A 26,764-nucleotide genomic window follows, 5' to 3' on the forward strand; every position below is an offset into this window, starting at 1 on the left:
TAAAGTTGTAGTGTTGGAAATGTGAATACAGTCCGATTGAAACACTATGTAGCACTGGGCTGATAAACGCTTGTGAACGGCCGTTTAACAGCACTGTGTCCGCTAGATGGCTGTTGCATGGAGAGGAGAGTCGAGGAAAAATCAATAGAAATTTTCAGTTCGTGAAATGCCTGGCTGCTCTGCTTGTTTTGCGTTAGTTTACAATTAATAACAGCAATCGAACACAATTGAAATTCACACACGGGTTACATAAAGTGCTGCATCTACCACACATACACGCACGCACACATTCCTCGGCCAACACCCAAAAGAAAACCCAAAAAGCAGCAGCCCCAGCCGCAGCCGTGAGAAAGCCAAACGAAACGACACAAATTCCAGCAAACTCTCTGCAAAAACAATTTGGCTGCATCGTTTCAAAAAGTAAGCAGCAACAGTAACAGTAGTGACTACCTAAATAATTTCGCGACTTGAAACCATTTGTGTGTTATGCCATAAAATATAAAAAATGAAATTTCGGAACGTTTCGTAGTGCTGTTTTTGCGGTCTGTGCAAATAAAACGACTTCGTCATCTTGCGGCCGTTGGTTGTGTGGTTCATATGAAGAGAAAAAGTGACGTCGACTACGACTGCGACTGTGAGACGTGACATGAAAGCGAAATAATTACTGGCCAACAACAAAGGGCTTCAGCCGGTGGCACTGATCTTGCTCTAATCATTTATTTATTTACTTAAACAAGTGCAAACTGTGATAAAAACGTTTCCTTAAGGTCATCAGAATCAAACCGTTATCAGGACTGCAATTGTTGTTGCTCTTTAAAATATATTTAAATATATAAATATATATATATTATATATGTTTACATATACATATATTTATATGTGTATATAGAGGCATTGGAAGTACTGCCAACGCGCTTGCCAAGTAAAAGCGAGTGGGTGGGTTGCGGAGCATTGGAGGGGGCGTATGCTCGCTTGCCAAATGTCAAAAGTTCAAATTGCGCCAAATATGCCTTTAAAGCAATAACAAAATTGTTATCGATATCAATTGATTGCTAAACAAATATATTATTTCCAACAGGTCTTCTGCTGCCGAGAGAGCGATATTGTGAGTGAATGTGAGAGAGCAACGGAACATTATTTTGTTTCTCGCAACCAAATCAAAATTTGTCATTCATCAGTCTCAGCATTGGACTGCAGCAAGTGGAAACGTCGCACAGTTGTCGCCGCTAATACTTACGCCCGCCATTTGTTGTTGTTGGTGCTGCTGTCGTTGTTATTGTAGTCGTTGAGCTTAAGCGATAAGAGCGCCGCATCGACTCGAGCGCTCGAACAGATTTTTCTTCGCCCCGAGTTTGCATAAAACCAGCGAAAATTAACAAGCTAACTACAATGGCGCCGGTGAGGGGGGATGGCATGAGAGGCCTGGCCGTGTTTATATCGGATATAAGAAATTGTAAGTAAATGCTTCAAAAAAATATACATTGGTATAAATGTAATTTTATTGCATACGTAACTCTGTAACAGACGCAAATTATACACTGTATTTAAAGTAAGGAACAAGGGTATGCTAGATTAGCAGGTGGGTGTAATGTCCGTGTCGGAGATAAGTTCTACAGTTATATAAGCACATGTAGGTTTATAAAATGAATCAATATTTCAATTTATTATTTAGTTTCTCTTATAATTGAATGTTAGGTTAATTGATTACAGTGAAAAGGGTATTTTTTAAGTCGGCAAAATGAATTCTCTTAAAGTGTTATTGGTGAATTTTATATTATTTTTAATTTTAATTTTAATTTTGTATTCAATTTATCATGGCTTTTCTTATCCATATATATATATATATATTCATAACTCTCATAGGGGCGTCAATGTCTACGTTTCTTGTTCAATTACGAGAAGAACCACTGTAGCAAAGCGGGGCGGCATTCATATGTGAGTGAGCGTGTATGTGTATGTGTGTGTCCGCAAATTGTTTGTACTCGTGTAGCCTTAACTTGTCGCTTCATTCAGCGCTCACGCTCGATGCTCTTTCATTCATTTATCATACAAATAAATACATAAAGGCCCATTGCTAGTTAACTCACCAGCATATCTAATACGTGAAGGCTCTCTCGATCGCTCAAATCGGTGACTGGTACTAAATGGTGCCTGATTGCCACAGAGAGTATAATTCCAGAGAGTTTTAGTTTCCGGTGAAACATAGTCGATCTATTTTCTCGATCTTTAAAATTGCAGTGGAGTTAATATCTCCGGTCTGCAAAATTTTGAATAAGATATGTTGAAAAAATCCTAAATTCCTGTATATAGTTCATTGTCTTAAGCTAGATATTTTCATTGAGAGCATAGGTCACATAGGTAGGATAGGTCTCGAGCCGGGCGAGACATCTTCAACTTGTGAAGAAATTATGAAGTCGTTGATCTTTTGCCAACACAAGCGAAATTCTAAATTTTTGTCTAGCACAAACAAATTATCATTTACTTTCTTTCACTCATACAGGTAAAAGCAAAGAAGCGGAGGTGAAGCGCATAAACAAAGAATTGGCTAATATTCGTAGCAAATTTAAAGGCGATAAAACGCTCGACGGCTATCAGAAGAAGAAATATGTGTGTAAGCTGCTCTTTATTTTTCTGCTTGGGCATGACATTGACTTTGGGCACATGGAGGCCGTCAATCTGTTGTCCTCCAACAAATACTCAGAGAAGCAAATCGTAAGTGATTTATAATGCAACCCAATTACTAAAGTATACTCAAATAATGTTTCCTTCTTTCAGGGTTATCTGTTCATTTCGGTGCTGGTGAATACGAACAGTGATCTGATCCGCTTGATCATTCAGTCGATCAAGAATGATTTGCAGTCGCGCAATCCGGTGCATGTGAATCTTGCTCTTCAATGCATTGCTAATATTGGTAGCCGTGACATGGCCGAGTCCTTTTCGCATGAAATACCCAAGCTGTTGGTCTCGGGTGATACTATGGATGTGGTCAAGCAGTCTGCGGCATTGTGCCTGCTGCGTCTGTTTCGCTCTTCGCCAGATATAATACCTGGTGGCGAGTGGACTTCACGCATTATACACTTGCTCAATGATCAGCATATGGGCGTGGTTACGGCAGCCACGTCGCTGATTGATGCGTTGGTCAAACGCAATCCGGACGAATATAAGGGCTGCGTTAATTTGGCTGTGTCGAGACTATCACGCATTGTTACTGCCAGCTACACGGATCTGCAGGATTACACTTATTACTTTGTGCCGGCACCGTGGCTATCGGTGAAGCTATTGCGTCTGTTGCAGAACTATAATCCGGTGACTGAGGAAGCCGGCGTGCGGGCACGCCTAAACGAAACGCTGGAAACCATACTGAATAAGGCGCAGGAGCCGCCTAAGAGCAAGAAGGTGCAGCATTCGAATGCCAAGAATGCTGTGCTATTCGAAGCCATCAATCTGATTATACACAGCGACAGCGAACCGAATCTCTTGGTGCGCGCCTGCAACCAGTTGGGCCAGTTCCTCAGCAATCGAGAGACGAATTTGCGCTATCTGGCGCTGGAATCAATGTGTCATCTGGCGACGTCGGAGTTCTCGCATGAAGAGGTCAAGAAGCATCAGGAAGTTGTCATACTTTCTATGAAAATGGAAAAGGATGTTTCGGTGCGCCAAATGGCTGTCGATTTGCTGTATGCCATGTGCGATCGCGGCAATGCCGAAGAGATTGTTCAGGAGATGCTTAACTATCTGGAGACGGCCGATTATTCCATTCGTGAGGAGATGGTACTCAAGGTGGCCATTCTGGCTGAGAAATATGCTACGGACTACACCTGGTAAGTGGTATTTTGCTAAATAAGAAGCCTTTACTATTGATACCACTTATTTACTCACAGGTACGTGGACGTTATACTCAATCTAATACGCATAGCTGGTGATTATGTGTCGGAGGAGGTCTGGTATCGTGTCATACAGATTGTCATCAATCGAGAGGAGGTTCAGGGGTATGCTGCCAAAACCGTCTTCGAGGCGCTGCAGGCGCCCGCCTGCCATGAGAACATGGTTAAGGTGGGCGGGTACATATTGGGCGAGTTTGGTAATCTGATTGCGGGTGATTCTCGTTCGGCGCCACTCGTGCAGTTCAAGCTGCTTCATTCCAAGTATCATTTGTGCTCGCCCATGACGCGCGCTTTGTTGCTCTCCACGTACATTAAGTTCATCAATCTGTTTCCCGAGATACGCACCAATATCCAGGAGGTGTTCAGACAGCACAGCAATTTGCGTTCCGCTGATGCAGAACTGCAGCAGCGCGCAAGCGAATATTTGCAGCTAAGCATTGTGGCGTCAACAGATGTGCTGGCCACGGTGCTGGAGGAGATGCCCTCATTCCCGGAGCGTGAGAGTTCCATTCTGGCCGTGCTCAAGAAAAAGAAACCAGGTCGTGTGCCCGAGAATGAGATACGAGAATCGAAGAGCCCAGCGCCGACATCCATCACACAGAACAATACGCATGTCAATCACAACAATAAACTGAATAGCAATGCCAATGCCAATGCCGATCTGCTGGGCCTCAGCACGCCGCCCGCGAACAATATTAACAATTTGAGCAATAGCAACAACTCGGCGTTGCTTGATGTGCTGGGCGATATCTATGGGAACAACAATGCCGCCGTCTATAACACCAAGAAGTTTCTGTTCAAAAATAATGGTGTGCTCTTTGAGAACGAGATGCTCCAGATTGGCGTCAAGTCCGAATTTAGACAGAATCTAGGCCGCTTGGGACTATTCTACGGCAACAAGACGCAAGTGCCGCTAACGGTGAGCTAGTTGTAGTTGCATCTTTAGTATTTATATAATCGAATATCCTTTGCCGTTTAGAACTTCAATCCCGTACTGCAGTGGTCTGCCGAGGAGGCGCTCAAGTTGAATGTCCAAATGAAGGCCGTGGAGCCAACTCTGGAGGCGGGTGCACAAATCCAACAGTTGCTAACCGCCGAATGTATTGAGGACTACGCCGACGCACCCACCATTGAGATCAGCTTCCGTTACAATGGAACACAGCAAAAGTTTAGCATCAAATTACCACTGAGCGTGAATAAGTTCTTCGAGCCAACCGAAATGAATGCCGAGTCCTTTTTCGCGCGATGGAAGAATCTCAGCGGGTGAGTAGGAAACATTTGGCAAAGCTTAAACTTGTAGCTAATGTGCTTTTTACTTTGCCACACGCTCACAGCGAACAGCAGCGCGCGCAAAAGGTATTCAAAGCCTCACAGCCGCTGGACTTGCCAGGTGCACGCAATAAGCTAATGGGCTTTGGCATGCAGCTGCTCGATCAGGTTGATCCCAATCCAGACAATATGGTCTGTGCGGGCATTATTCACACGCAATCACAACAGGTGGGCTGCCTGCTGCGACTGGAGCCCAACAAGCAGGCGCAGGTAAGCAAACATGACTTAAATTTATGTGCATGTGTTCAATATTAATTGTATGCTTCTCTTTTAGATGTTCCGATTAACCATACGCGCCAGCAAGGAGACAGTGACACGCGTGATCTGCGATCTGTTGGCGGATCAGTTTTAAGCCAGGCTGACTCGAGCAGCAGCTACTTCTCTACGCATGTAATTGGGGATATGTCTAGGAGGGAGCTACTGCAGCGAACCACATTTACAATGCACAATCCTAATCACCTAAAGAATGATATCAAAAACAAAGTATATAATGACATGTTTCCTCAAATCTATATGCGACCTATGTTTAAGCCGTTAATTGTGCTACGTATTTGTATGCTACGACCACACCTCTACACATGTTTACCTCCAACACTAGCACAGACATATGCCTAAACGCCTACACACGTACACTTACACCTACTATACTACTCAGCAATTTGCAGCGAGTTTTATTTCTACCATTTTCGGCGCCTGCAATTTTCCACATGTTTTATATATTTCTTATCGCGCTAGTTGTTAAAATGCGTCTGATTTTCCATTTTCAATATATTTACCATTATTATTATTATTATTTTTTGTAATTGCTAACGAGAGAGAATTCTTTGTAAATGTTAAGCTCAAAAAGTTCATTAGTAAAACATAATTAGATTATGTTGTATGACAAGCATTAGCAGTTGGATATTACTACATATATATATACATATATATATATTTAAATATATATATATATATGTATATATATATATACATTTATATATATAAATATATATTTAAAAAAAAAACAAGATTCATACAAGCATACATACATATACCTAGTATATATATAAATATATGTATATATATATATATATATATAAACATATTTATATATATATGTATATATATATATAAACATTGTTGTAATAAAGCAACAAAAGCTAAAATTATAAACAATTTATAAATGGAATGATATAAATACACAAATCGTTATGTTATTTAACAACAAATTATTACGCATAAAAGCAAAAGTAAAAAAAAAGAAAAATTCAATGTTTAGTGTTTTTTGATTGTGAGACAAGAGTGCGTAGTTTCTTCAGGAAAAAGTAGGCGTTAATGGTGGTAAGAGGCTGGGAGGAAGCCATGCACGCGGTAAATCTCATTAAATGATAGACAAATAATTAGATGGTGAAAATCACATACAAATTTTTCGATTACACACAAACACAAAACACAGACACATATACAAAACATTACGTAAAACATTGTTGAAATTGAACAAACTAATATAATAAAGTATACTACAAATACTACTACAAGTACATATATATTAAAGGACAAGCATTACAACAATTTATTATTATACATATAGCAAAAATTCTCGATTGATCCTGATGAGCATGTACTATGTATTATTTCGTATATGTACCATAGATATGATTGTAAAAAAAAAAAACAAAAAACAAAATATAAACTATATAGAAATTGTTCGAAATTCAAAATGGAGTCGAAGTTTTGTTTGGCATAAGCATAATAAGTACATTAAATATCAATCAGCAAAGTATTAACAATTCCCCCGATGTGCATCTGAAGCGCCATAAAATGTTGCAAGCAGGAAACACAAGAACAAATACAAATAAAAATAAATAAACAATACATTTGAATAATAAATGAATATACATATATAAAAAAATATACACACATTTTTTAAGCTTTTATTTGCATGCAATTTAGAAATTTATTTTCTAAACGCTGCGATAGTTAAATTGTTAAACGAATTCCCCATTTAAAGATACCAGCAAAAACTACGAAGGCAAAAAGCAAAAAACAAACTACAGATAGCAAATGCAGGAATTTAACTGTAAACAAAATGAAATATGTATTTAAAATAAATAAAAATCTATGGAAATTTGAAAAATGTAACTCGAAAATCAACGATTTTGATGTTTCACTGGGAGAACAACTTTATAAAGGGAATATGATATAACAGGTATCCATAAGTCGACATTTTTATAGCAAGTAACTTTATTACAAATATTGAATAGTCAGTTAAAGTTATAATATGCAATAAGTATGTCAACAATTGAATTACTAAGTTTAAATCTGATTAAGCTTGAATCTGGCATTTATATTGACCGAGCTCAGCTCAGTGACCAGAAACTTGAACGAGAAGGGTATTTCGATCATGGAAACGCTGCTGCTTTCGCCGCAGAGTCGACACGTTTCCGGCATGGAGGATAAGCCACCCGTCTCGTTGCGCTTGATAATTTGTTGCAGAGGCGCCAAAATGCTGCCGCATTTGTGGCACACCAACGTGTGTGTTTTGTCCGAATTGTGAAAGAGTCGATCCTGCAGTAGGAATGCGGCACCATGCGAGATCAAGGCATCACGTTCCATCTCACCAAACCGAACACCACCGCCACGTTTGCGTCCCTTGATCGGCTGATTGGTGCGTGCCTCGACTGCGCCCGTCGATCGCACTTGCCACTTATCGAACACCATGTGACGCAATCGCTGATAATGCACCACGCCAAAGAATATATCCGCTGTCATTTCGCGTCCATCAACGCCGGAATATAGACGCTCTGTGCCGTAATAATTGTAGCCTCCTGCCTCCAACATTTTTCCAAAGTAATCGATAGCTGTGTTATCCTCGGAGAAGCGAAACGGTGTCGCATCGTACACGCCGCCATGAAGGGCAGCACTTTTGCCTGCCATGGTCTCGATCATCATGGCGATTGTCATACGAGAGGGGAAACCGTGGGGATTGAACACAATGTCCGGTATGAGTCCGGATTCGGTAAATGGCAAATCCTCAGCCGGATACTTCTGCGAACAGATACCCTTTTGTCCAGCACGCGAGGCGAACTTATCGCCAATCGTTGCAGGACGTGCCACACGCAACGTTATGCACACAGTCTTTCGAGGCATTAACTCAAAGCTACCCAACTGACGCACGCTGTCCACAATGCAATCCTCTTTCTCGTCCATTTTGACTACTTTGAATGTGGAGATCTCGCCATCAAAGTAGCAGTATAAAGGTGAGCCATAGCTTAGCTTGGTGCCTGGATGCGGCAGTCCATCCGTATCCAAATACTTGACCAGTTCTGGCATATGCGGATGACGCGCAAAATAGCTCTGCTTTTTGGACAGCTGTACAAACTTGGATTTGTAGATACTGCCGTAGGCAAATCCCCGCTCATAGGCGGACTTATTGATGATCATGGCGTCCTCCATGTCGTAGCCGGTATATGAAATGACAGCCACAATTGCATTTGTGCCCATGGCAAAGTCATCAAGTTGTATGTTATCATAGTGCACCGGGCGGAACAGCGGCGTCGCTGGTGTCTGTAAGCGGTAAAGCTTATTGGCTGCTTGTTTGGGCCAGTTGAGACAGGGTGTCCCCATTGTCTGCTTGCCCATCTGACACTGATACATGTTACGTGGTGATTGATTGTAGTCAGGCATGGGTATCAAGTTGGCCAAATTGCTCATGAAGTGAGTTTTCGACAATTCAAGATGTGTGGTAAAATCTGGATAAATTTCCTTCTCGTCTATGGCTATTTCCATATACAGTTGTTCCATAGTGCCAATATATTCGACTCGTTGCCATTTCAGATTCCATACGGGACGCATCATGCGAGTGGGGCCTGTAAAAAGAAACAGTCCAGGGAACTGACCATTTTTCTTATAGGGAATGAAACCAATTTCCATCATTTCGGGAACTTGACCCGTGATTTTAGCATAACGCAGATCTTCCACCATTTTGGTAGCATCACTCTGAAATATGTAGCCTAAGTGCTTGCCATCTAGGAATACCACATACAGCTTGGCATTCGGCTGGCCTTGCTGTGATAATGAAATCATGCCCATTTCTAATAGCATAGCGGGAATTGTCTATAAATAAGAATGTTTAATAACTATAGTCGATATAAATGTTTAGTAGACTACTCACCTGCAGCAGCTTGGGATCCGGGCGCTTGGATATCTCACAAGTCAGGGTCAAATGGTTAAGCAGACCACAGGGTGTACCATCAGGCGTATGCACTGGACAAATAAAACCCCAGGCATCGGGCAATAGCTGACGCGCCTCTGTGGTTCGCATAGTAGTAAAATAGGAGCCACGATGAATAGCACGAAAATGGGACATGTACCGCATGCGATTGATATTCTCGGCCATAATTACAAGGCCGGAGTTCTGCATCAGACCTAGACCTGTGCGCGAGGCCACATTGCCCGTGGCCAGGAAGGATTCCATAGCTCTGCCAACGCCGCCCGCTTGTCGCATGCACTGTGACATGATGCTGCTGCTCACCAGAGAATCCGGTGTATTAAGCTTCTTCAGCAGACATTTTCGCAGCTGCAGTAGCCACATCTCAATACGTTCGCCCAAGTACTTTTGGTAGAGATGTCCGGGCAGCAAAACTTCCTGCATCATGGCTGAGTCGACATTCTCAACCTTGTACTTGCCCTGAGCGCATTGGAATAACTTTTGCACCATGAATACAATCAGCTGGAACTTCTCCTCATTTGTGTTTAAATGGACCATAATGCGTTCGCGCATGATAAACTCCGTTACAGCCTCATCTGGCATCCAGTCTGGCACCTCGGGGAAACGGGAACGAAACAGTGTTCCTATAAATGAACGGCATTGAGCAGATGTATAGACACCCTCGTTCTGCACATCGCGCAACATGCTCTGCACACAGGTTGAATAGTATTGATCCGACTCGTAACCCTGAATCAAACAATTATATATCTGCTCGTCTGTATAGTCCATGAGACACTTAAGTATGAGGCAGACGGGCACATAGGAAAGACGCTTGACGTGCGAGAACATAAAACGAGCGGTCCCATTGTTGAGATAATGCAGAACATTAGTCAAGGACATCTCATCGTCTCGCACAGTTTGCACCATGACGCCAAGTTCGCTGAAATTGTGACCTCGATCCTTCCACGAGGAGCGCTTTACACAGATCGGGTAATTGCGTCGCGTCATGATGAGCATGCGCACGATTTTCTCATTGCCGCGTATCACAAAAATGCCGCCCCATTCGCTATCGTGTTCGCCATGCTTTACCATCTCCGCGGGCGATGCGTTGCCCAGATTGCATGCACGTGAGCGCAGCATGACTGGCACTTCGCCTAGATCCATATTGATGGAGGACTTTTCTAGGTCATTCACAGTCCAACCAAGCCTCACGGAGCACACGCCCGAATAGGAAGCGTGTAATTGTCGCGCATCTGTTGGATATACTTCACGTGTGCGCACATCAATCACGTCCATTGGCACTTGCGGTTTGGATATCCAAATGCTGTCAACATTTATGCTAATACGCTCGCCGGCAGGTGTTTGAAATTGCTGTGGCACCATATATTTAGCCACTTGCTCCAGGCCGACACCTATCATTTCATCGAAAGAGTCCACATGCGGTGCACCTAAATTTGCAAGATGCTGCAAGAGAAGTTTTATGAAAAGCTGTATTTAACAGTGCTCATGAATTTACCTTATTCAATGTTTTCGGTATTTGTTTGAACTCAGGCCGTGAATTTGTCAGCACTGGATATTCTTTCATGTTGTTCATTATTCAGGAATTCTTGCACGAATAAAACGTAAACAAAATCAAACGGCTCTTCCCGTTGCACGTGCTGTCAAAGTAATCGATAGGTTGCTTGTGTCTATCGATGGCGCTGCCAACCTGTTGCAGGCCAAGAATGTTGAATTTATGAAGGTAGCTTGTTGAGAGTTTCGTTACGTCACGTTTACCTGATTCTAATTGGATGGTGAATATTGCATACTCGATTTTTGTGACGTTACGCTTAAAATGGAAACCATGCACATGTGCGTAATCTTCATTTTGCATAATGTGCTCAGCTGATGTAAAGTTTTGCGCCAAAATTGTTAGTTATTTAAATATGTGATGTGGCTTACAAGTGTGCTGCAAGTGCAGAGATTAGATAATGTTGACGCAATTGCTATTGCAAGGACACATAAGCACGTAAGTTCTGCAACAATTTGTATGTATAAATGCATGACTACGGAAATGAAGCGTAAGTCGGAAGTGTCAACGTGTTGCTGCTTAATGAAGTTGGCTACTTGCCTTGTTATGATTCTGCTATTACTGCTACTGATGCTGTTGTTGTTGTTGTTCTTGTTGTTGCTTGGCATCCTCCGCCGCAAAATATGCACAAGTTTGTTGCATTAGTTATGCGAGTGTCTGCTGCTTACAAATGTACAGCTTTAAGGCTTGCATCTGGGTCTCAACATTCTAGATTAAGTTAAGGTTTCGGCTAACGTGTATATTGGTCTAAGTTACGTTAATTAGCCACAAGGGCATATACCATACTATATGACAGCCTGTTCTATATGAGCCCGTTTTTGGCATAATGAAGCTGCAAAAGTTTCATTAGTTATTATTAACTTCAGCCAGTCAAAGAATAACTGCTGAAACTTGAGAAAACACGAGAAGCCAAGCGACAACAATAATAATAACAGCAACAAAAACAACAACAACACGAAGAGCTGCAACACAGGCGCTTCGGTTTATTATGCCATTATAATGAACACAATGCACGCTTTCTCAAGCACGCTATCTCGTTCATACGCGCAATGCCCCTCGCTCTCTCCCTCTATCTCCATCTCGGTCACTCTCGCTTGCCTTAGCGTCAACTTTTTGCTGGCACTGTCCTTGCCGCTTGCACATTTGCCTGGCGCAATCTCGACCAAAGTTGATCAAGGCATCCGCCGGTATTGGGGGCGGGACATGGCTCGGTTTTGCCAACTTTGGCAAACGCGCTTCAAGTTTTAGTCGCTTACATTTTATATTATTTTCACTTTTTTTCCTCCTTTCTGGCCAGGCTAACAAAGAGGCAACATGGCAAATTGCATTGTTGATTTTCATTTTCAAGCCTGAGTTGCTCGCTGCTCGCTACTCAGTGTCTCTGCGAGTGTGTCGCTTTACTCCCGCTGCTCTGACGTAGGGCGACACTTAGCAGCAGCAGGAAACCCTACCAAATGTGTGTGCCCTACACCAGCCGCCACCCGCGCCTTGCCTGCACGTTGTGCTCATTCAAAGTCATTGCTGCGTGTTTCCCACTTTTTCAAATGCCGTCGACAATGGGCAAGTTAGCCGAAAAAAAAAAACAGTAGCAGGAAAATTGGCGTTGCCAGTGGAAAAATCTGTTGCAAAATGCATTTTCATTTGAAACTTTTGCCAAAAACTTTTTGGTGGGAGTGCATCTGAAAAAACAATGCAAACACTATAGCATCTGCACAAATGCTACGCCATATAGAAAGTGTATACCAGATATTTTTGCTCTGATTTAAAATACTTGCATTTGTTTGCCTTCCTAATAGGTAATATGCCAGATTGTTTGCAAGTCTCATTAGAGTTAGGTTAAGACCCACAGCTAACGCACATATAATAGAAAGTTTGCTTTGTAATGATTAGTAAATAGTATGAGGGCATAAGGTTAGTAAAGAATATTATAATTCTGAGGCAAATGAAAATGGGAATTGAGGGCAAAATTATTTTAAAAAAGTGTGGCACACGTAAACGGAAGCGTGGCAGACCCGTGAAATCTATATAATCTTGCTCAGGATATCGAGTCTGAGTCGATCTAGCCATGTTCGTCTGTCCGTGCAAGTTAACGATAATTTGGTGTGGGTTTCTAAGCAGTTTTCAGGGCAATTTCTAGTCGGATACTCCCGACTGGGCGCACTCTTATTGTATATTTCGAAAGCACATATTTACGCTCATATAAGGCAGCTCAGTCGACTTTGAACTGTCTATGCACCTATGTGAACTGAGCTGTCTGCAAAGCGGTTTGTATAAAATTTGATTCAGTTGTTTATTTGTATTATATTTTGTATATATATATATTGTATTTATTTGAATCGTCACACCATATGACTTAACTGGCTCGAAAATTGGGCACTTTTATGACAAAATGTTTTATTTCTTTAGATATCTTAAACTTACATTCGAATTTGATAATGCTTCTAAAAACTATATCTTTTAGGATAACTGTTCGAAACTGACTAAAGATAATAATTTGTTTCTGATGGGGTACCACAGCATATGCCTATGATGATTAAATTTCCTTTATCGAATTTATTTAATTTTAAGTTTAATTTGAATAGGATTTAGCATTGAAAGTGCAGTTAATCACATCTATAAATGGTTTTATATAGCATCTAGGGTATTTAATCTTCCATTTAATATAAACTAACTTGTGTTTCTAAATATTTATGCAAGTTGTTGTGTGTAGATGTTTCAGTGCCAAGGCAATGGCTCGCTACTTATTTTGTTGTTGATCAAATGTGGCAACTGTTTTATTTGTCTCTTAGTCATAATCGCACTTGACGTGTCGCAGCTAAATTTAAATCTATTCATGTGACAGATTTGATATGAAATGCACTCGAATATAAACATATAAATCAAGGAATTCGGGGAAAATCCTGTCTCGAACCACAGAGTGGAATCGTCTTCGCTGCTTTCTTTTTTTCTGCCTATTTGACTATGCAACAAAGCGTTTGGGCAGGCAGCCCTGACCGAGAGCCAAGCATAGAGCGCACAGAGCAAGAGAACTTCTGAGTTTTCTTGGTTTTTTTCTTCGGTTTTTTTAAAAATAGCAACCCATTAGAAACTGTTCACTCAGTTTTTCACGAGCTGGCCAAGCGCAAAGTGCCTCGCGACGGAAAACCGAAAATCGAAAATTTTCCATACGAACACGCGTATGCTCTGAGCATATGTATACTAGAGAATTACTTTAAAGTTTTTCGTGCACCTATTTATTAGTTTCTAAACAAAGAAGTATATGAGTTGGCATTATATATATATATAGTATATGTAGCTAAATCAACTAGTATAACTTCTTAGAATTGTGATTCTTGAGAAAAGTGAAAGTCAATAAAAAATTGCGAAATCGCGCGTGCGATAGCAATATATATCTAAATATATATATATATAGATAGATAGATAGAGAGATAGAAGTGTGTGTGCCAAGTTTTTGTTGGCTTTTTTGTTGAAACAGTTCGCCTGATCGAAATTGTGGGAGAAGGCGCAGCTGGCTGGGCGGTCGGCTCTTTGTGTTCTCTGGCTCTTTGACTTGACTCTAGAAGAAGCGTAAAAGAAAAGTCGCATTAACGTAAATCTCAACGGGTGCCACAAAAAGTAAACAGACGCAGTAGCTGACTATAACAACAACAGCAATAAATCGAGTGCATTTGGCATACCAGAAACAGCGCAGCAAGCGGATCGTTTCTTTGTTCTTGGGCCTGCAGCATAAAAAAGCAACGCAAGAATGGGAAATGCAGAGTCAACGAGTCAGTCGGCACATGAATCAGTGCCATCCGCAACGTCCACAGACACGCTCGATGAGCCCTGGTGGCAGCAAATAGAACACGAAAACTTAATACTGCAACAAGTTCAGGAGCAGCTGCAGCCGGCGCACGCTATGGACACGGAACCAACTGGTGCAGCAGAAGCAGCAGAAGCAGAGCCCAAGCCAGAGGCCGATGGCTCCACGCTGGAGGAGTTCCGGGAGCAGTTGGCCACCAAGCGTTTGGCACGCCAAACAGCCGTGCAGGATATGCGTGAGGAGCTGAGCAAATTGCGTGAGCAACTGGCACAGGAGAAGGCGGAAAATCAACGTCTAAGACGACAAACACAGTCGCAGCACGTAGAAGCGCCGCTGGCTGAGGAGTCGCAGCCTGATCCGGATGATGATAATCCCAGTAGTCGCAGTCGGCATGCCAACATTGAGTTGGCCAACGCACAGTTGGCCCTGCAATTGGCCAATGCCGAAAATCTCTCATTACGCAGCGAACAGGATGTTGTTCAACGACAAGTGGGCACCCTTAAGGAGGTCATTTGCTGTTGCAAGCAGATGCTCAGTGTCAAGGAGGAGCAATGTGCACAGGTTAGAGCAGCCCACACAGGAAGCTTGCCATTCGAAAATAACACTAGCTTTCTTTTGCTCGCCCTCAGCTGAAGATGAAGCTGCAGGAGATCGAGAACTCGTTCAGTGAGCGGGAAATGAAGATCATGTCCAACAACTTGCGTCAGGAATACGAACGTCAGCTGGTCAACATACGACAGTTGCGGCAATTGTACGAAGAGCGTCAGCGCGTGGCCGCTGCCGAATATGAGAATCTGCAGCGTCTCATCTCGATTAAGAAGGATGAGCTAATCGCCGAGCAAGAGAAGTAAGTGCGGAGTGGGCGGGGGAGTCTGCTGGCTGTCAGTGTGCATCACTTTCAATTTCCTCTTCGCAGAACAAAGAGCTGCGAGGAACGAAATCAATTGCTGCTCAAGGAGCTGGAAACAGCCAACGATGAGCTGGCCAAGGTGCGCGAGGAGTGCGCCGAGCACAAGTACGAGAAACGTGCCCTCAAGGAGCAAGTGGGCGCAGTTAATTTGGTAGGCATCAGCAACATTTTCAAGCAGACATCCGCGCTGAGTTATATATATATATAGATCAGAGTTATGAAATTATGTAATATCTTATCTTTAGCAACAAAGGAAGCAGCTTAGTAACTGTTAGGCAAGGAAATATAATAAGGAGATACGCTTTCCTATTCCTTTGCCCACAAATCGTTGGCTATTTTCCCTGTTACAAATTGCCCAGGCGAAATACTTGAGTTCTTTATTAAGCAGTAGAAAATATTGGCTTTCAAATTTCCACTGGTAAAAAAGCAGGAATAGTTGGCAGAAGAGTTAGTTGTCCTTCTAGAATAGATGTTTCAAAGTGACCAAATTATCAAAGCCTAGATGAGAGGCTACAATCACTTCTACTTACTGAATGTTAAGAGAGCAATAGAAAGATAATATTTTCAATAAATCAGAAAGGCTTTGCAGATGCGAACAATCAAAGAGAATAGCTTAAAGCAGGGATACCTTCTTAAACATGGTTGACATCACTAGAAATATCCGCAGAGTCAAAGTGTGAATAGAGTGAAATTCTTAATGCATACCCATTCATACACATTCATCTTTATTTGACGACAGCTCTTTAGCCAACTTGTAATGGGCTTCAATGGCAAGAATAATCTGGATATTGATCGCTTGACACAAATGCTGGAGGAGAATCGCGACCTGTTGAACGAGATGACACAGGCGGAGGGCAGCTGCAGCGATGGCGCAACGCTGCCCAAGCTGCTCTTCGAGCTGGTCGAGCAGGCGGCCAAATCGGACGACGTTGAGGCAGAAAGTGACAAAAGTCGCAGTGCAACGCCCACGCCAAACTCGGAAAGTGAGGTCAAAGCTATGGGCGAAGATATCACGGACTCTGTCAAGCCAGAGCCGAGCGTCAGAAGGCATCGCAGGCGCAGTGCCGGAGGAGTGACCGCTACTGCGGCTTCGTTAAAAAGCCATGAGCCCGAAATTATGGGAAAAGTTGCCACGGCCCAAGAAATCATTGGTAACTTGCCAAAAGTTTGGAAAGTGTTGATGGAGCTCTTGAGTCACCACAAAATCGAGCGCGTGCAGTTTGAAGAGCAGCCAGCAGCTGCCGAGGATGCCCACAAGGCAGCGCCAACAGCAGCAGCAGCTACAACAGCAGGAACAACAACATCAGCAGCAGCAGCAGCAGCATCAGCAGGAGGCGCAACAACAACTGCAACTGCAGCTGCAACAGGCAAAGCTCCAGAGCTGAGTGTCAGCAAGACCTACATCAAGCTAAAGGTGAGTATGAAGCGAATGCTGCTGCCGCTGCCGCCGCTCAAGTGCTGCGGACAATCGGGCTTGTTAGCTGTCGTATCCGGTTTGCTGATGAAGTGCAGCAAGTGCAAGTCCCCAGCCTGGCTATGTCCGTGTCTGTGTCGGTCTAGGATCTGGTGTGGCTTCTAGTCGTCGTCGTCGTCGTCGTCGTCGTCGCTCGCAGTCTCGTGCTCGTGCTGGTTCTGCTACTTGTCCTGGGCCGTTGCAAAGTTTTGCATTATTCACTTAAGCGCTTTATTTAGTAAAGTGCAGGCCAAGCAGGCGTAGCTTCATTATTGCTGACGTCCGGGCGGGGGCCCCTGGCTGGCTTTTTCGAGTCAGCAAAGTGGGCGCCAGTTGTTGTGCACATAATTGAATTTATCGGTTGAGCACAAAACATGTTGCACACTCTTTGGCCAGAGTAGACGAGGGTGGGGTGTTGGGCGTCGGGAGGCGGTAGCCGGGAGCCGGGTTGCCTGCTTGTGGATTAGCAAAACGAAAAGCCAACAACAAATCGAAGCCAGTGAGCAAGCATTTCGGCACTCCATTTGGGGGTTTGTGAGAACTTTTAAAGCTCGCCCCAACACAAAGTTACAAACTAAACGTATACCCCATTGAAAGTTGGCTTAAGCAAGCTTGTAGGGATCTAGATAGCTACATAGATGGCATTATGGACTTATGGTAAATAATACTGGAGGTGAGGTGCGCTGGCACTGCTCCATAGGAAGTTTTAATTATAAAAAAAAAAATATGCACTCGCTTGAAGAGAGCAAAGTAGAGAGCTCCTCGGGTTACGATAGACACAAATACGCTTCGATGTATATATAGATGCCACATAGTTATGCTATAATATGCCCTTTCTAGGATCTGATTATGGAAAAGAAATCTCTGGTTAAGGAAACGAATCGTCTGAAGACTCTCAACTGTCATTTGGACAACAGGCTGAACGAGCAGGAAAAGCGTTTGAGTGCGGTCAGCTTGGAGCTGACGAAGACTTGGCATCTGGTTGGCAAAATGCAGCGTCAGCATCGCCAGCTGCACACACAGGAGCAAATACTGCGCTATCAGCTGCAGCAGAAACGGCGTCTGCTCAGCGAGCTGAAGGATGAGCTGGAGTACTGTCGACGCAAATGGGCGGCGGCACGGGCCAAGAACGATGAGAGCCAGGAACAGTGCAATGATTGGCGACGCGAATTTGCGCGACGCAAACTGGAGGATGCCAATCACTCGGCGGAAAGTGGTTACAGCGACTCTGGACCCCAGTCGGATGAGGACACTGCCGCAGCAGCAGGGGCAGTCGCAGCTGTAGCTGATGAAGCGTCAGCTGCGGCTGCGGCTGTGGCAGTGGCTGCAGATGCTGCGCCCCGTCGCAAGCACTTGAGGGATCAGTTTGAACATACACGCAAAATAAAGCGCATGCAGAGCACATCGCCGGGTCGTCAGGCGGCAGCTGCAGCCGGACTGGCGGCGGAGGATGAGGAGATTGTGCTGCGCTGGAATAGTGCACCGCCCACTTGTGGCTGGCGCGAAACGGAGGCGGAGGCGGATGAGGAAGAGGAGGAACAGGAACAGCAGCAACAAGATGTGGCTGGCACATCACGCGGTGCAGTGGCCAGAACCGCACACAGCTCACGCAGCAGGCAGCGTGGCAAGTTGCAAGCAACCACAGGCAACTCCCCACACTCGTCACCCACAGATGCGGGCACAGCCAGTCGCATACAGAAACTGGAACAGCAATGCCAATCGCTGATACAACAGGTGCTGGAGACCTCTGGCAATCGGGAGCGCCTTGAGGTGCAGCTGTGTCGCTTCCAGGACGAGATTGCGCCCGTGCAGCATGCTGTGCCGCTGGACGAGTTCATCAATCGGAAGCGCTTGGAGCGCATGACTCGAGCCAGCTCTGCACCGGTCACGGGCGGAGGCAGCCTAACGCCTCGTGAGGAGGAGTACACGCGCAAACGCTCTGAGCGCCTGGGTCGACTGGAGGAGGAATCACGTCAGCTGCTGTCACGCATCAAGCGCACCACAGATCGTGGACACTATTTGAAGAAATCGCTGGATCGTATTCGACGTGCGCCCAGTCGCGAGGCCAGCTTCGAGAGCAACACCGAGGAGGAGCCCAAGGAAGAGACCGCTGAACCGACCGAGTCGCCCTTAACTGCCGAGGAGCAGGAGTATACTTCGCGTCGTGCCGCCCGTCTGCAGCGCCTGGAACATGAGAGTCAACAACTGATCTCTCAGCTCGCTCGCAACACGGAACGGGGCGAGGGTCTGGCTAATCGACTGGACACGCTGCATGAACGTTACGATGGTCAGGATCAAGCTCAGGCGCAGGCTCAAGCTCAGACTGCGGCCAGCCTTTCACTGACTGTGGAGCAACGCCTGGAAGACATCGAGCGTGTCTCGGCAAATCGAGCGGAGCGTTTGCGTCGCCTCGAACAGCAGGGCGACGAGCTGATAGCACGTCTGAGCAACACATCCGAGCGAGGAACCGCCATGATCAATCGCATAGCACAGCGAGAGGCGAGCCGACGACAGGAGGCAGAGCTGCTCGAGCAGACACTGCCCGTTGGGGAGCAGGTTACCAGCAGCAGCACCAGCATCGTGGATGAGGCCAGTGGCGCCGCTTGCTGTGCGACGGTCACAGCAACAGCCAGTCAGTTGGCCCTGCGTCAATCTACAGGCGCAATACCCAAGACGCCGGCCAGGAGTCAGCCACAGGCGCAGCTCTGCGCCGCCGCAAGGCATGAGGATGCCCACAAGAAGCGCAGCAAGGAGGATAAAGTTGAGGTCGTGACTGAGGCGAAGGCAGAGACACTGGAGGACATGGTTCTGCGATTGCGCTCTTTGCCTTATCCCACAGCGGGTCCCAGCGCGGCAGTGGAGAACGATGGTGAGAAGCTGGAGCAGCTACAAGGTGCTGACGAGCTGGAGAAGCAGGAGGAGCTGGGAGAGGAGCAGCAGACGGAGACACAGACGGAAGCGCAGCTGGTTGAAACTGCAAATTTGGAAATGCAGCAGCCACAGCAGTAGAAGCCAGAAAGCCAGCTGCAAACTCAAGACTTTCGACGATTCCATCTAGCAGCAATGGAATCAGATTGGACTCCTTATAACTATTATATGCAAAAATGTTCATTAGAATTTAAATATAAACTACGAAACTCGCAAGATTAACTGCTCAGCCCGATTACTATAATTACTATGTATATGAATATGAATATATATATTCAGATATATATATTTTCAGATATATATATAGACATATATATATATATACGTTTGTGTTTTATATGATTTCAATTGTACACTCTGGGCGTTTTTTTTTGACTTAAAATAAAATATGTAAAAGTTTGTACTATAACGAGGGTTGCTTGTAACCTTTTGGAAAAAATTGACAAAATGTTAGAAAATGGAATCGAAACTCTTGCACCCTTTTTCACCACACAACGCCTCGAGTAGTTGAACAAAAAGCAGCTGCAGCGGAAGTTATGCGCGAAGAAAGTCAAGACAGCTAATCGCCGGCTATAAATAACGATATTGGCTATAAAGACGTAGAAGAAGTGGCGCAAAAGTATTTCACTTAAGTTCGTATGGAATGTGGGCGGTGCGGGAGGTTCGCTAAGATTCCAGTTATTAGATTCGCATGCATGACAAGAATTTCGCAGATAGATTTACGTGTCGCATTATCCTTTTGCATATGCAGGCAAAAAGTGCGACTAGTTAGCGCAGCTTCTTCTACTGCTGCGTCTCCATGCAAATGCCCTCGAATATAATGCAAATTGGGGTAGGGGGTGGGCTCAGTTGCAGTGGAAAGTAGTCAGGCGTAAAGAAAACACAGTTTCATATGCTTTCAAAAGACGAACAGAGTTTCTACATTAACTTATCCGGAAAATGTCTCTAACATCAGCAGCCAACCATGCACCCCCTTCCTAGCACCTGTCACGCATAACATTGACTGTTAGCTCAACATCGCTGCTCTGTTGCATTTATTCGGCTGTAAAATGTTCACTGATACCAGTCGCTGTTAGCTCCTTAACATTACAGCTCTGTTACATTGCCCCTTCTTTTGCAAAATGAACACTTCCAGATGCAACATGCAACTTGTGTGAGCCAACATGTTGCGCAGGATTAACAGCTCGAGCTGCAACAGGTTTCATTGCATACTTTACAGCGTATAAGAGTGCAGCGCCATCTGCTAACAATTAGCTATACTACATCCAGGCTGCTGAGCTTTTCGTCCAAAGCTCTTTTCCAATTTCGAAATCTTTTGCATTGCTTGCTTTTAGTCTGCCGTTAGCCGTCAACGAGGCAGTGCGGTTAACGAGACGAAGTATGAATGCATTTAAAGTTGCGACCAGCACAGCCAGCGCAAAGCTTTATGTTAAGTGCCTTTAATTTCTGTGGGTGTTGTGCGACACGCCCCCCAAAAGATTGGGCTCGGCTGCTGCCGGCTAAAAATGTATACAAATTGTTGCAGACGGCGCGCAACTCGCGCAGTGACTGCAACTGGAAACGTCAAATTAATAAACAGCCGGACGTACCACAAGCTGTGAAAAAGTAATCTTTGTCTGCGCGTCATTTCCAGGCCAGCTTGGAAGTGCGCCAGAAGCAGCTAGAGATGTGTGCGTGTTGATATTTAATATGAATTAGAAGAACAGGCACGATTGTGCAGCTCTAAAGAATATTAAGTTAATAGCTTGGAAATCATCATAAATGATTAGGGATGTAAATAAATATACTTTAAGTTATTTAATAATATCGAAGTAATTTTAATATATTTTCATTATTCTTTTTCAATTTTCTTAAGTAGTAGTATCAAAAAAATTTTAAAAAATTTCCTATATTTGTAATCTATTTCATTTTATATTTATATTATCAAATCTGAAATATATGTGTATTTGGGAATTTCCTAATCTAATAGAGATATTTATTTTTTTTTTCTAACAATATTATATATTGTTATGAATATAATTTAATTCAAGTTTTAAAAATAAAATTATTTTTAATATTAAGACTTAATTTTAAAATTATTAATTTATAAATAGTTTTTGTTTTTCGTTCTTTGAGCTCATTTTGTTTTAAGTCGTGCTTTTCTCTGGGTGCCTCTCCTAACTTCTCTTCTTTGGTCTTCAGTCGTGTTCCTTTTGTGCGTGCTCGTGTCACATCAGCTGCTTCTTTATTAGAGATTCGTCCTACTCTAGGCTCTGGATGTTCAAGATTTATGCAGTTAGCGCGAAGGAAGCGCCGCTGTCCCTGTTGCTGCCGCCTCCGTTATGCGCAGCAAGGTAATCTAATTTATTAAAAGTGCAGCCTCTGGGGGAGGGGGGCGGTTGGCGGGTGGCGGCGGACTGTGGAGCGCAGCTCGTTTTGGTTTTGATTTACGCTGAAATAAATTAAAATATCATAAAAAGGAAATTAAAATTCACTCACACAACAAAGGCGAAGCGATGCTTGGGACTCCACTTATGAGAGGCCTCTTGTCCCGTCCCCAACTTTAAGTCCGATCTCCAACTCAGTTCGAGTCTCGCCGCGGGCTTTTAACTAATTTTTAAACAAGTAAAAATACAAATAAATATTTTAATGTGTGATTTACGACAATGAGACGCGCAGGGGGTCGCTCACAGCTCGACTTGGCTCGGTTCGGCTTGACTTGGATCTGGTCTGCTCTGCGCTTTTCGGGCCGCCGATCTGCGTCTTCAGCTGCATTTAAATTGGATTTGTGCGCTTCTGGCGCAGCCGACCACGCCCACAGCCCACAATGAAATACAATTTAAGCGCCTTTAATGAACTGCGGGTAGCATGAAAAAAAAAACAAAATAAAATACAAAAAAAAACTATAACAACGTTTACACACAGAGAAAATAATCAAAATTGAAAAGATTCCGAATTGAAATTTCAAATTATTTGGGCTTCGCATTTATTGGCGCATAAAAAGCTTGAATTTAACGAGCGTTGCGCATTTTTATTAATTGAGCATAATTAATTGCGGATTTATGTGGAACGCTTTAAGCAGCACAAAATCAACTATCATAAAATTCACATAAAAAATGTTCTATCAAAAAAAAAAAATAAGAAATAAGTTAGATGGCTAAAGAAGTGCTTAAAAATACTCTGTAATTGGCTTTTCAGTACATAGCTCTTAATATAAATTTAAATATATTTTGAAAGTTTCTTTAATTATTTTATTTATTTTTTCCGATTTTATTTATTTTAAAAGCTTAAACTAGCTTAAAGTTCATCGCTTGCAAGTTAAGCCCTCAGAGAGCTTTGCTCGTATCTGCACACAATACAATGTGCTTCAAGTTTTCAGTAGCTTTTACGTGTAACTTTTATTATTGAAAGTGTTCTTGATTCTTTGTATGCCACATTTGTTGTTGCTTTATGTAAGCTTTATGTATTAATGTCGAAAGCTTTTGATTACATTAAACTTTAAGGCTTTCAAAAAACATAGTTAACTTGTACGTTACACTAGCGTGAGCTTTTATGTACTTTTGGATTATGAAATAAGCTTTTGCTTTTTATAAAATTAAAGTTTCATATAAGATTCAAATCTTTATTATACTTTTGTGCAACATTTGACAGCATTTCTATATTTCGTATGCTTACAACTTTAACGTGCTTTCAAAACGTCAGCTTTTAATTTAAGTTAAATTAAAGCAATCTATAAATTCTATTATATGTCATATAGTATTATAAGAGCAGAACGTGATTGCATTCAATTTATACAAAGTTGTAACCAGTTCTAATTGGCGTATTTTATAGACTTAACAGCAATATCAGAGTACGTCAACTTGGCTGCAGGGCATACGCTTAAATAACATTAAATGCAATTGCATGCAATTAATTAAAAAGCCATTGACATTCATAAAAAGTAAATTGTGGCAACAGGAGCGCCAAAAACATGGCCAAGGGGCAGCTGTGGTTGCCAACAGTTGCCAACAACAACAGCGGCAGCAACTCAGGAAGTCGTCGCCTCATATAATAATGCACGTGTATTAACTGCTGCAGCAACAATTTACAAACACCTCAATACCTCTCCCTCTCCCTCTCTCTCTCCCTCTGTCTCATACACACTTATTTAGTCAGTCTGTCTGTTGGTGGAAATCGAGTACAAGTATTTATTAACAGGCTGAACGATCGATGCCAAAACACCTGCCAAGCACCGATAGTGATGCATCTTCAAAAGATGCTGCAGTCAGCCCCTGCCTGGCGGCTAACGAGCGCGAAAATAATGCGCGAAATGTGGAGCAGAAGCTTTGGCCGGGACTTGAGTCCAGCTACAGCTACAACTACAGCAACAGCTGAAGCTCCATGGGTCCACATCCCGTTGCCCATCGACGGTGGCGACTGACAGAATTATAATCAATTAGCGTAGCGGACGGCGTGAGCGCATAAAATTATATCCGATCGGAGCTGACGGTGCTGTGGCTGTGGCCGCTGCGCAATTTGGTTTAAATTAAAATAAATTCAATTACGAAAACATGAAAATCCATTACGCAAATTATTGTCATTAAAAGCGCAATTTTCGTGCTGCATTTATGAAATTTTTTGATTAAATTTCTGACGCCAGCTGCAGTGAAAAACAAAAGACTTAGGCAACGAACTTGCTATTGCATGTAGTCACACACACTCTCGGTCTCTCTCTCTATGCCTCATCTCTTTCTCTCTTCTTCCTGCTCATCAGAGTAGCTAATTAATTAATTATAAGCCAGGCGATTAGCATGGGCCCCCCTCGCAAACGAAGAAGAAAAAAGATTGGCCAAAGCCAGTCCAGCAGCTGCCTCCGCTTTCATCGTCTGTCCGTCTAGCTGCCTCTGGGATTAGCTCGATGATTACGTCGCATCACATACGACACACGAAAAAAACCGCTTTCATTCATAGATAGACGCCTCGACTCACAGCGGACAAACGGGTTATGAATGTTAAACGATTTAATAGATAAGATATAGCATATATATAGACATATCTGCATATATGTATGTGTGAGACAGTATGTGTGTGTTTTTTTGCCGCTGGGAACACGCTGCCGAGTGTCGCACTTAATTTGTTTAATTTCCTTGACGTTCGCAACTCTCATATCACAGCTTCATACACTGTGCTACAAGTTTGTTTGCATTATATTTCCATTTAAAATAATATAAAATAAATATATTTTATTATTATTATTATTATTATTATTATTATATATATTTAAGTATCTACTCTTAGAAAAGTTAGCTGTGTGTTCTTTTTGAAGCCAAAGTTCTATTTTATAGTTATAGTTATGGGTTTTTCATTCTAATTACTTCTGGCTTGCTCTTACTTTATAAAGAATAATTTTATTAAACGTAATTTTCTAGATACTTTTCTAGCTATTCATAAGCTTTCTTAGATTTGGCTTTGAGTGTCTACAGATCTTGCTTCTGCTACTGCAAGCGACACTCTCTTGAGCTTTAATGAGCTTTTGGTTAATTGGGCTAAGATCTACTGTTCTAGTGATATATTCCATCGGAAATATTTTGTTGCCTGCTGCCTTGCTAAATAGTTGATCATTGCGTATGTAACTATTGACCAGGTCCATGGACCAAGTCCAGCTGCAGTTACGAAAATTGCTAGACCAAACAAAAACCAAACTACTTAGCCGCACACTCGCCTGGTAATTGAAAATCGATAATCTCTTTGAACCAGTTTGGCTCTGGGGCTGCGAGTGCATCAGCCATCCAGCCATCCAGGCATCCAGCCATCCAGCATGTACGCCATGTTGTGTCTTTGTTACACACACACACACGCACACACATAGTGCAACCGCAAGCTGAACCGCAAATCGTCTGCAAATTGCAACCACAAGCTAACTGAGAGGAGGATTCGTGGTCTTGGACCCCAACACACACACACACACACACACATATCTATACAGCGTATGGTGTGCGGGTGTGCGAGGGTTCGATTGATTTTAGCACGCTTAATGGTTATTGGTTTAGGCTATGCCAGGCGAGACCTGGCTCGTTGCCAGTTGTTATTGTTGCTCTTCTTGTTGCTGTTGTTGCTGTTGTTGCTGTTGTTGTTGGGTAGGTAATAACGTCCATTTATTCAACAACTGCCACACCATAAATTACAAATAATTCGATTTACACAAGATTTTCACTCTTAATGGCCGAAAATGGGCAACGAATCAGCGGATCAACGGTTCAGCCGATCAGCCGTGAAAATAATGATGAAAACAAACAAAACTTAATAAGATTTTTGAAGCCAGGTGAAGTAGATGATTGGCGGGGAGGTAATTGCCCCACTGATTGCAAAATCTATATAAAATCCCCAAAGATTCAGCCCGAATGGCACCTGAAATTGTTAATTATCAGCACTTGGGCTATTCGCTGGGCAGCAACTGTGACTTCACTGACTCTCTGCATTAAGCCATTATGTTGGAACTTTTCAGCGGCTGCTTTTCTTGCTTTTGCCTCTGCCTTTGCCTTTGCCTGTCACAAATGCCAGAGATGCCGGCCTAAATGGCAAATTAGTGAGCGGGTCGGTCGGCTGCTCCTTTTTGGGCACGCCTAAAAATGTCCCCGAACTGCCGTGTCTCTCAGCCTCTCTGCGGCTCTCGAGCAGCTGCTGCGGCCTATTTAATTTCACATTTTTCTTATACATACCCTGTAATCAGGAAAATTCACA

The 26,764-nt window shown here is 43.2% G+C and overlaps 3 protein-coding genes across 3 annotated transcripts; 2 read left to right on the forward strand and 1 right to left on the reverse strand.

Annotated features, from left to right (window-relative positions):
• Window positions 1-78: 78 nt before the first annotated feature.
• On the forward strand, window positions 79-6,026 carry LOC111599042 (AP-2 complex subunit alpha). Its single transcript, XM_023314558.2, has 8 exons — window positions 79-420; window positions 1,079-1,453; window positions 2,501-2,712; window positions 2,776-3,821; window positions 3,882-4,803; window positions 4,864-5,147; window positions 5,219-5,423; window positions 5,488-6,026. The coding sequence occupies exons 2-8, from the start codon at window positions 1,390-1,392 to the stop codon at window positions 5,563-5,565; spliced, it is 2,811 nt and encodes a 936-aa protein (XP_023170326.2). The 5' UTR covers window positions 79-420; window positions 1,079-1,389; the 3' UTR covers window positions 5,566-6,026.
• Window positions 6,027-7,479: 1,453 nt separating this feature from the next.
• Window positions 7,480-11,069, reverse strand: LOC111599179 (DNA-directed RNA polymerase I subunit RPA2). Its single transcript, XM_023314764.2, has 3 exons — window positions 10,919-11,069; window positions 9,367-10,866; window positions 7,480-9,308 (listed from the first exon to the last, which is right to left on the reverse strand). The coding sequence occupies exons 1-3, from the start codon at window positions 10,994-10,996 to the stop codon at window positions 7,509-7,511; spliced, it is 3,378 nt and encodes a 1,125-aa protein (XP_023170532.2). The 5' UTR covers window positions 10,997-11,069; the 3' UTR covers window positions 7,480-7,508.
• A 3,302-nt stretch (window positions 11,070-14,371) lies between these two features.
• LOC111599137 (myosin-9) lies at window positions 14,372-20,295 on the forward strand. Its single transcript, XM_023314700.2, has 5 exons — window positions 14,372-15,335; window positions 15,404-15,621; window positions 15,691-15,835; window positions 16,424-17,098; window positions 17,978-20,295. Exons 1-5 carry the CDS (start codon window positions 14,718-14,720, stop codon window positions 20,144-20,146), a joined length of 3,825 nt encoding a protein of 1,274 aa, XP_023170468.2. The 5' UTR covers window positions 14,372-14,717; the 3' UTR covers window positions 20,147-20,295.
• Window positions 20,296-26,764: the final 6,469 nt, after the last annotated feature.

This window comes from Drosophila hydei, unplaced genomic scaffold, assembly GCF_003285905.1.
Source record: "Drosophila hydei strain 15085-1641.00,03,60 unplaced genomic scaffold, DhydRS2 tig00008114-arrow-pilon, whole genome shotgun sequence".
NCBI lineage: Eukaryota > Metazoa > Arthropoda > Insecta > Diptera > Drosophilidae > Drosophila > Drosophila hydei.

Coding starts and splice junctions, on each gene's coding strand:
- LOC111599042 (XM_023314558.2), top strand. CDS start 1,390: ATGGCGCCGGTGAGGGGGGATGGCATGAGAGGCCTGGCCGTGTTTATA. Junction 3,822..3,881: donor TATGCTACGGACTACACCTG/GTAAGTGGTATT, acceptor ATTTACTCACAG/GTACGTGGACGTTATACTCA. Junction 5,424..5,487: donor AGCCCAACAAGCAGGCGCAG/GTAAGCAAACAT, acceptor CTTCTCTTTTAG/ATGTTCCGATTAACCATACG.
- LOC111599179 (XM_023314764.2), bottom strand. CDS start 10,996: ATGAACAACATGAAAGAATATCCAGTGCTGACAAATTCACGGCCTGAG. Junction 10,867..10,918: donor TACCGAAAACATTGAATAAG/GTAAATTCATGA, acceptor CTTCTCTTGCAG/CATCTTGCAAATTTAGGTGC. Junction 9,309..9,366: donor CGGATCCCAAGCTGCTGCAG/GTGAGTAGTCTA, acceptor TCTTATTTATAG/ACAATTCCCGCTATGCTATT.
- LOC111599137 (XM_023314700.2), top strand. CDS start 14,718: ATGGGAAATGCAGAGTCAACGAGTCAGTCGGCACATGAATCAGTGCCA. Junction 15,336..15,403: donor AGGAGGAGCAATGTGCACAG/GTTAGAGCAGCC, acceptor GCTCGCCCTCAG/CTGAAGATGAAGCTGCAGGA. Junction 15,622..15,690: donor CTAATCGCCGAGCAAGAGAA/GTAAGTGCGGAG, acceptor TCCTCTTCGCAG/AACAAAGAGCTGCGAGGAAC.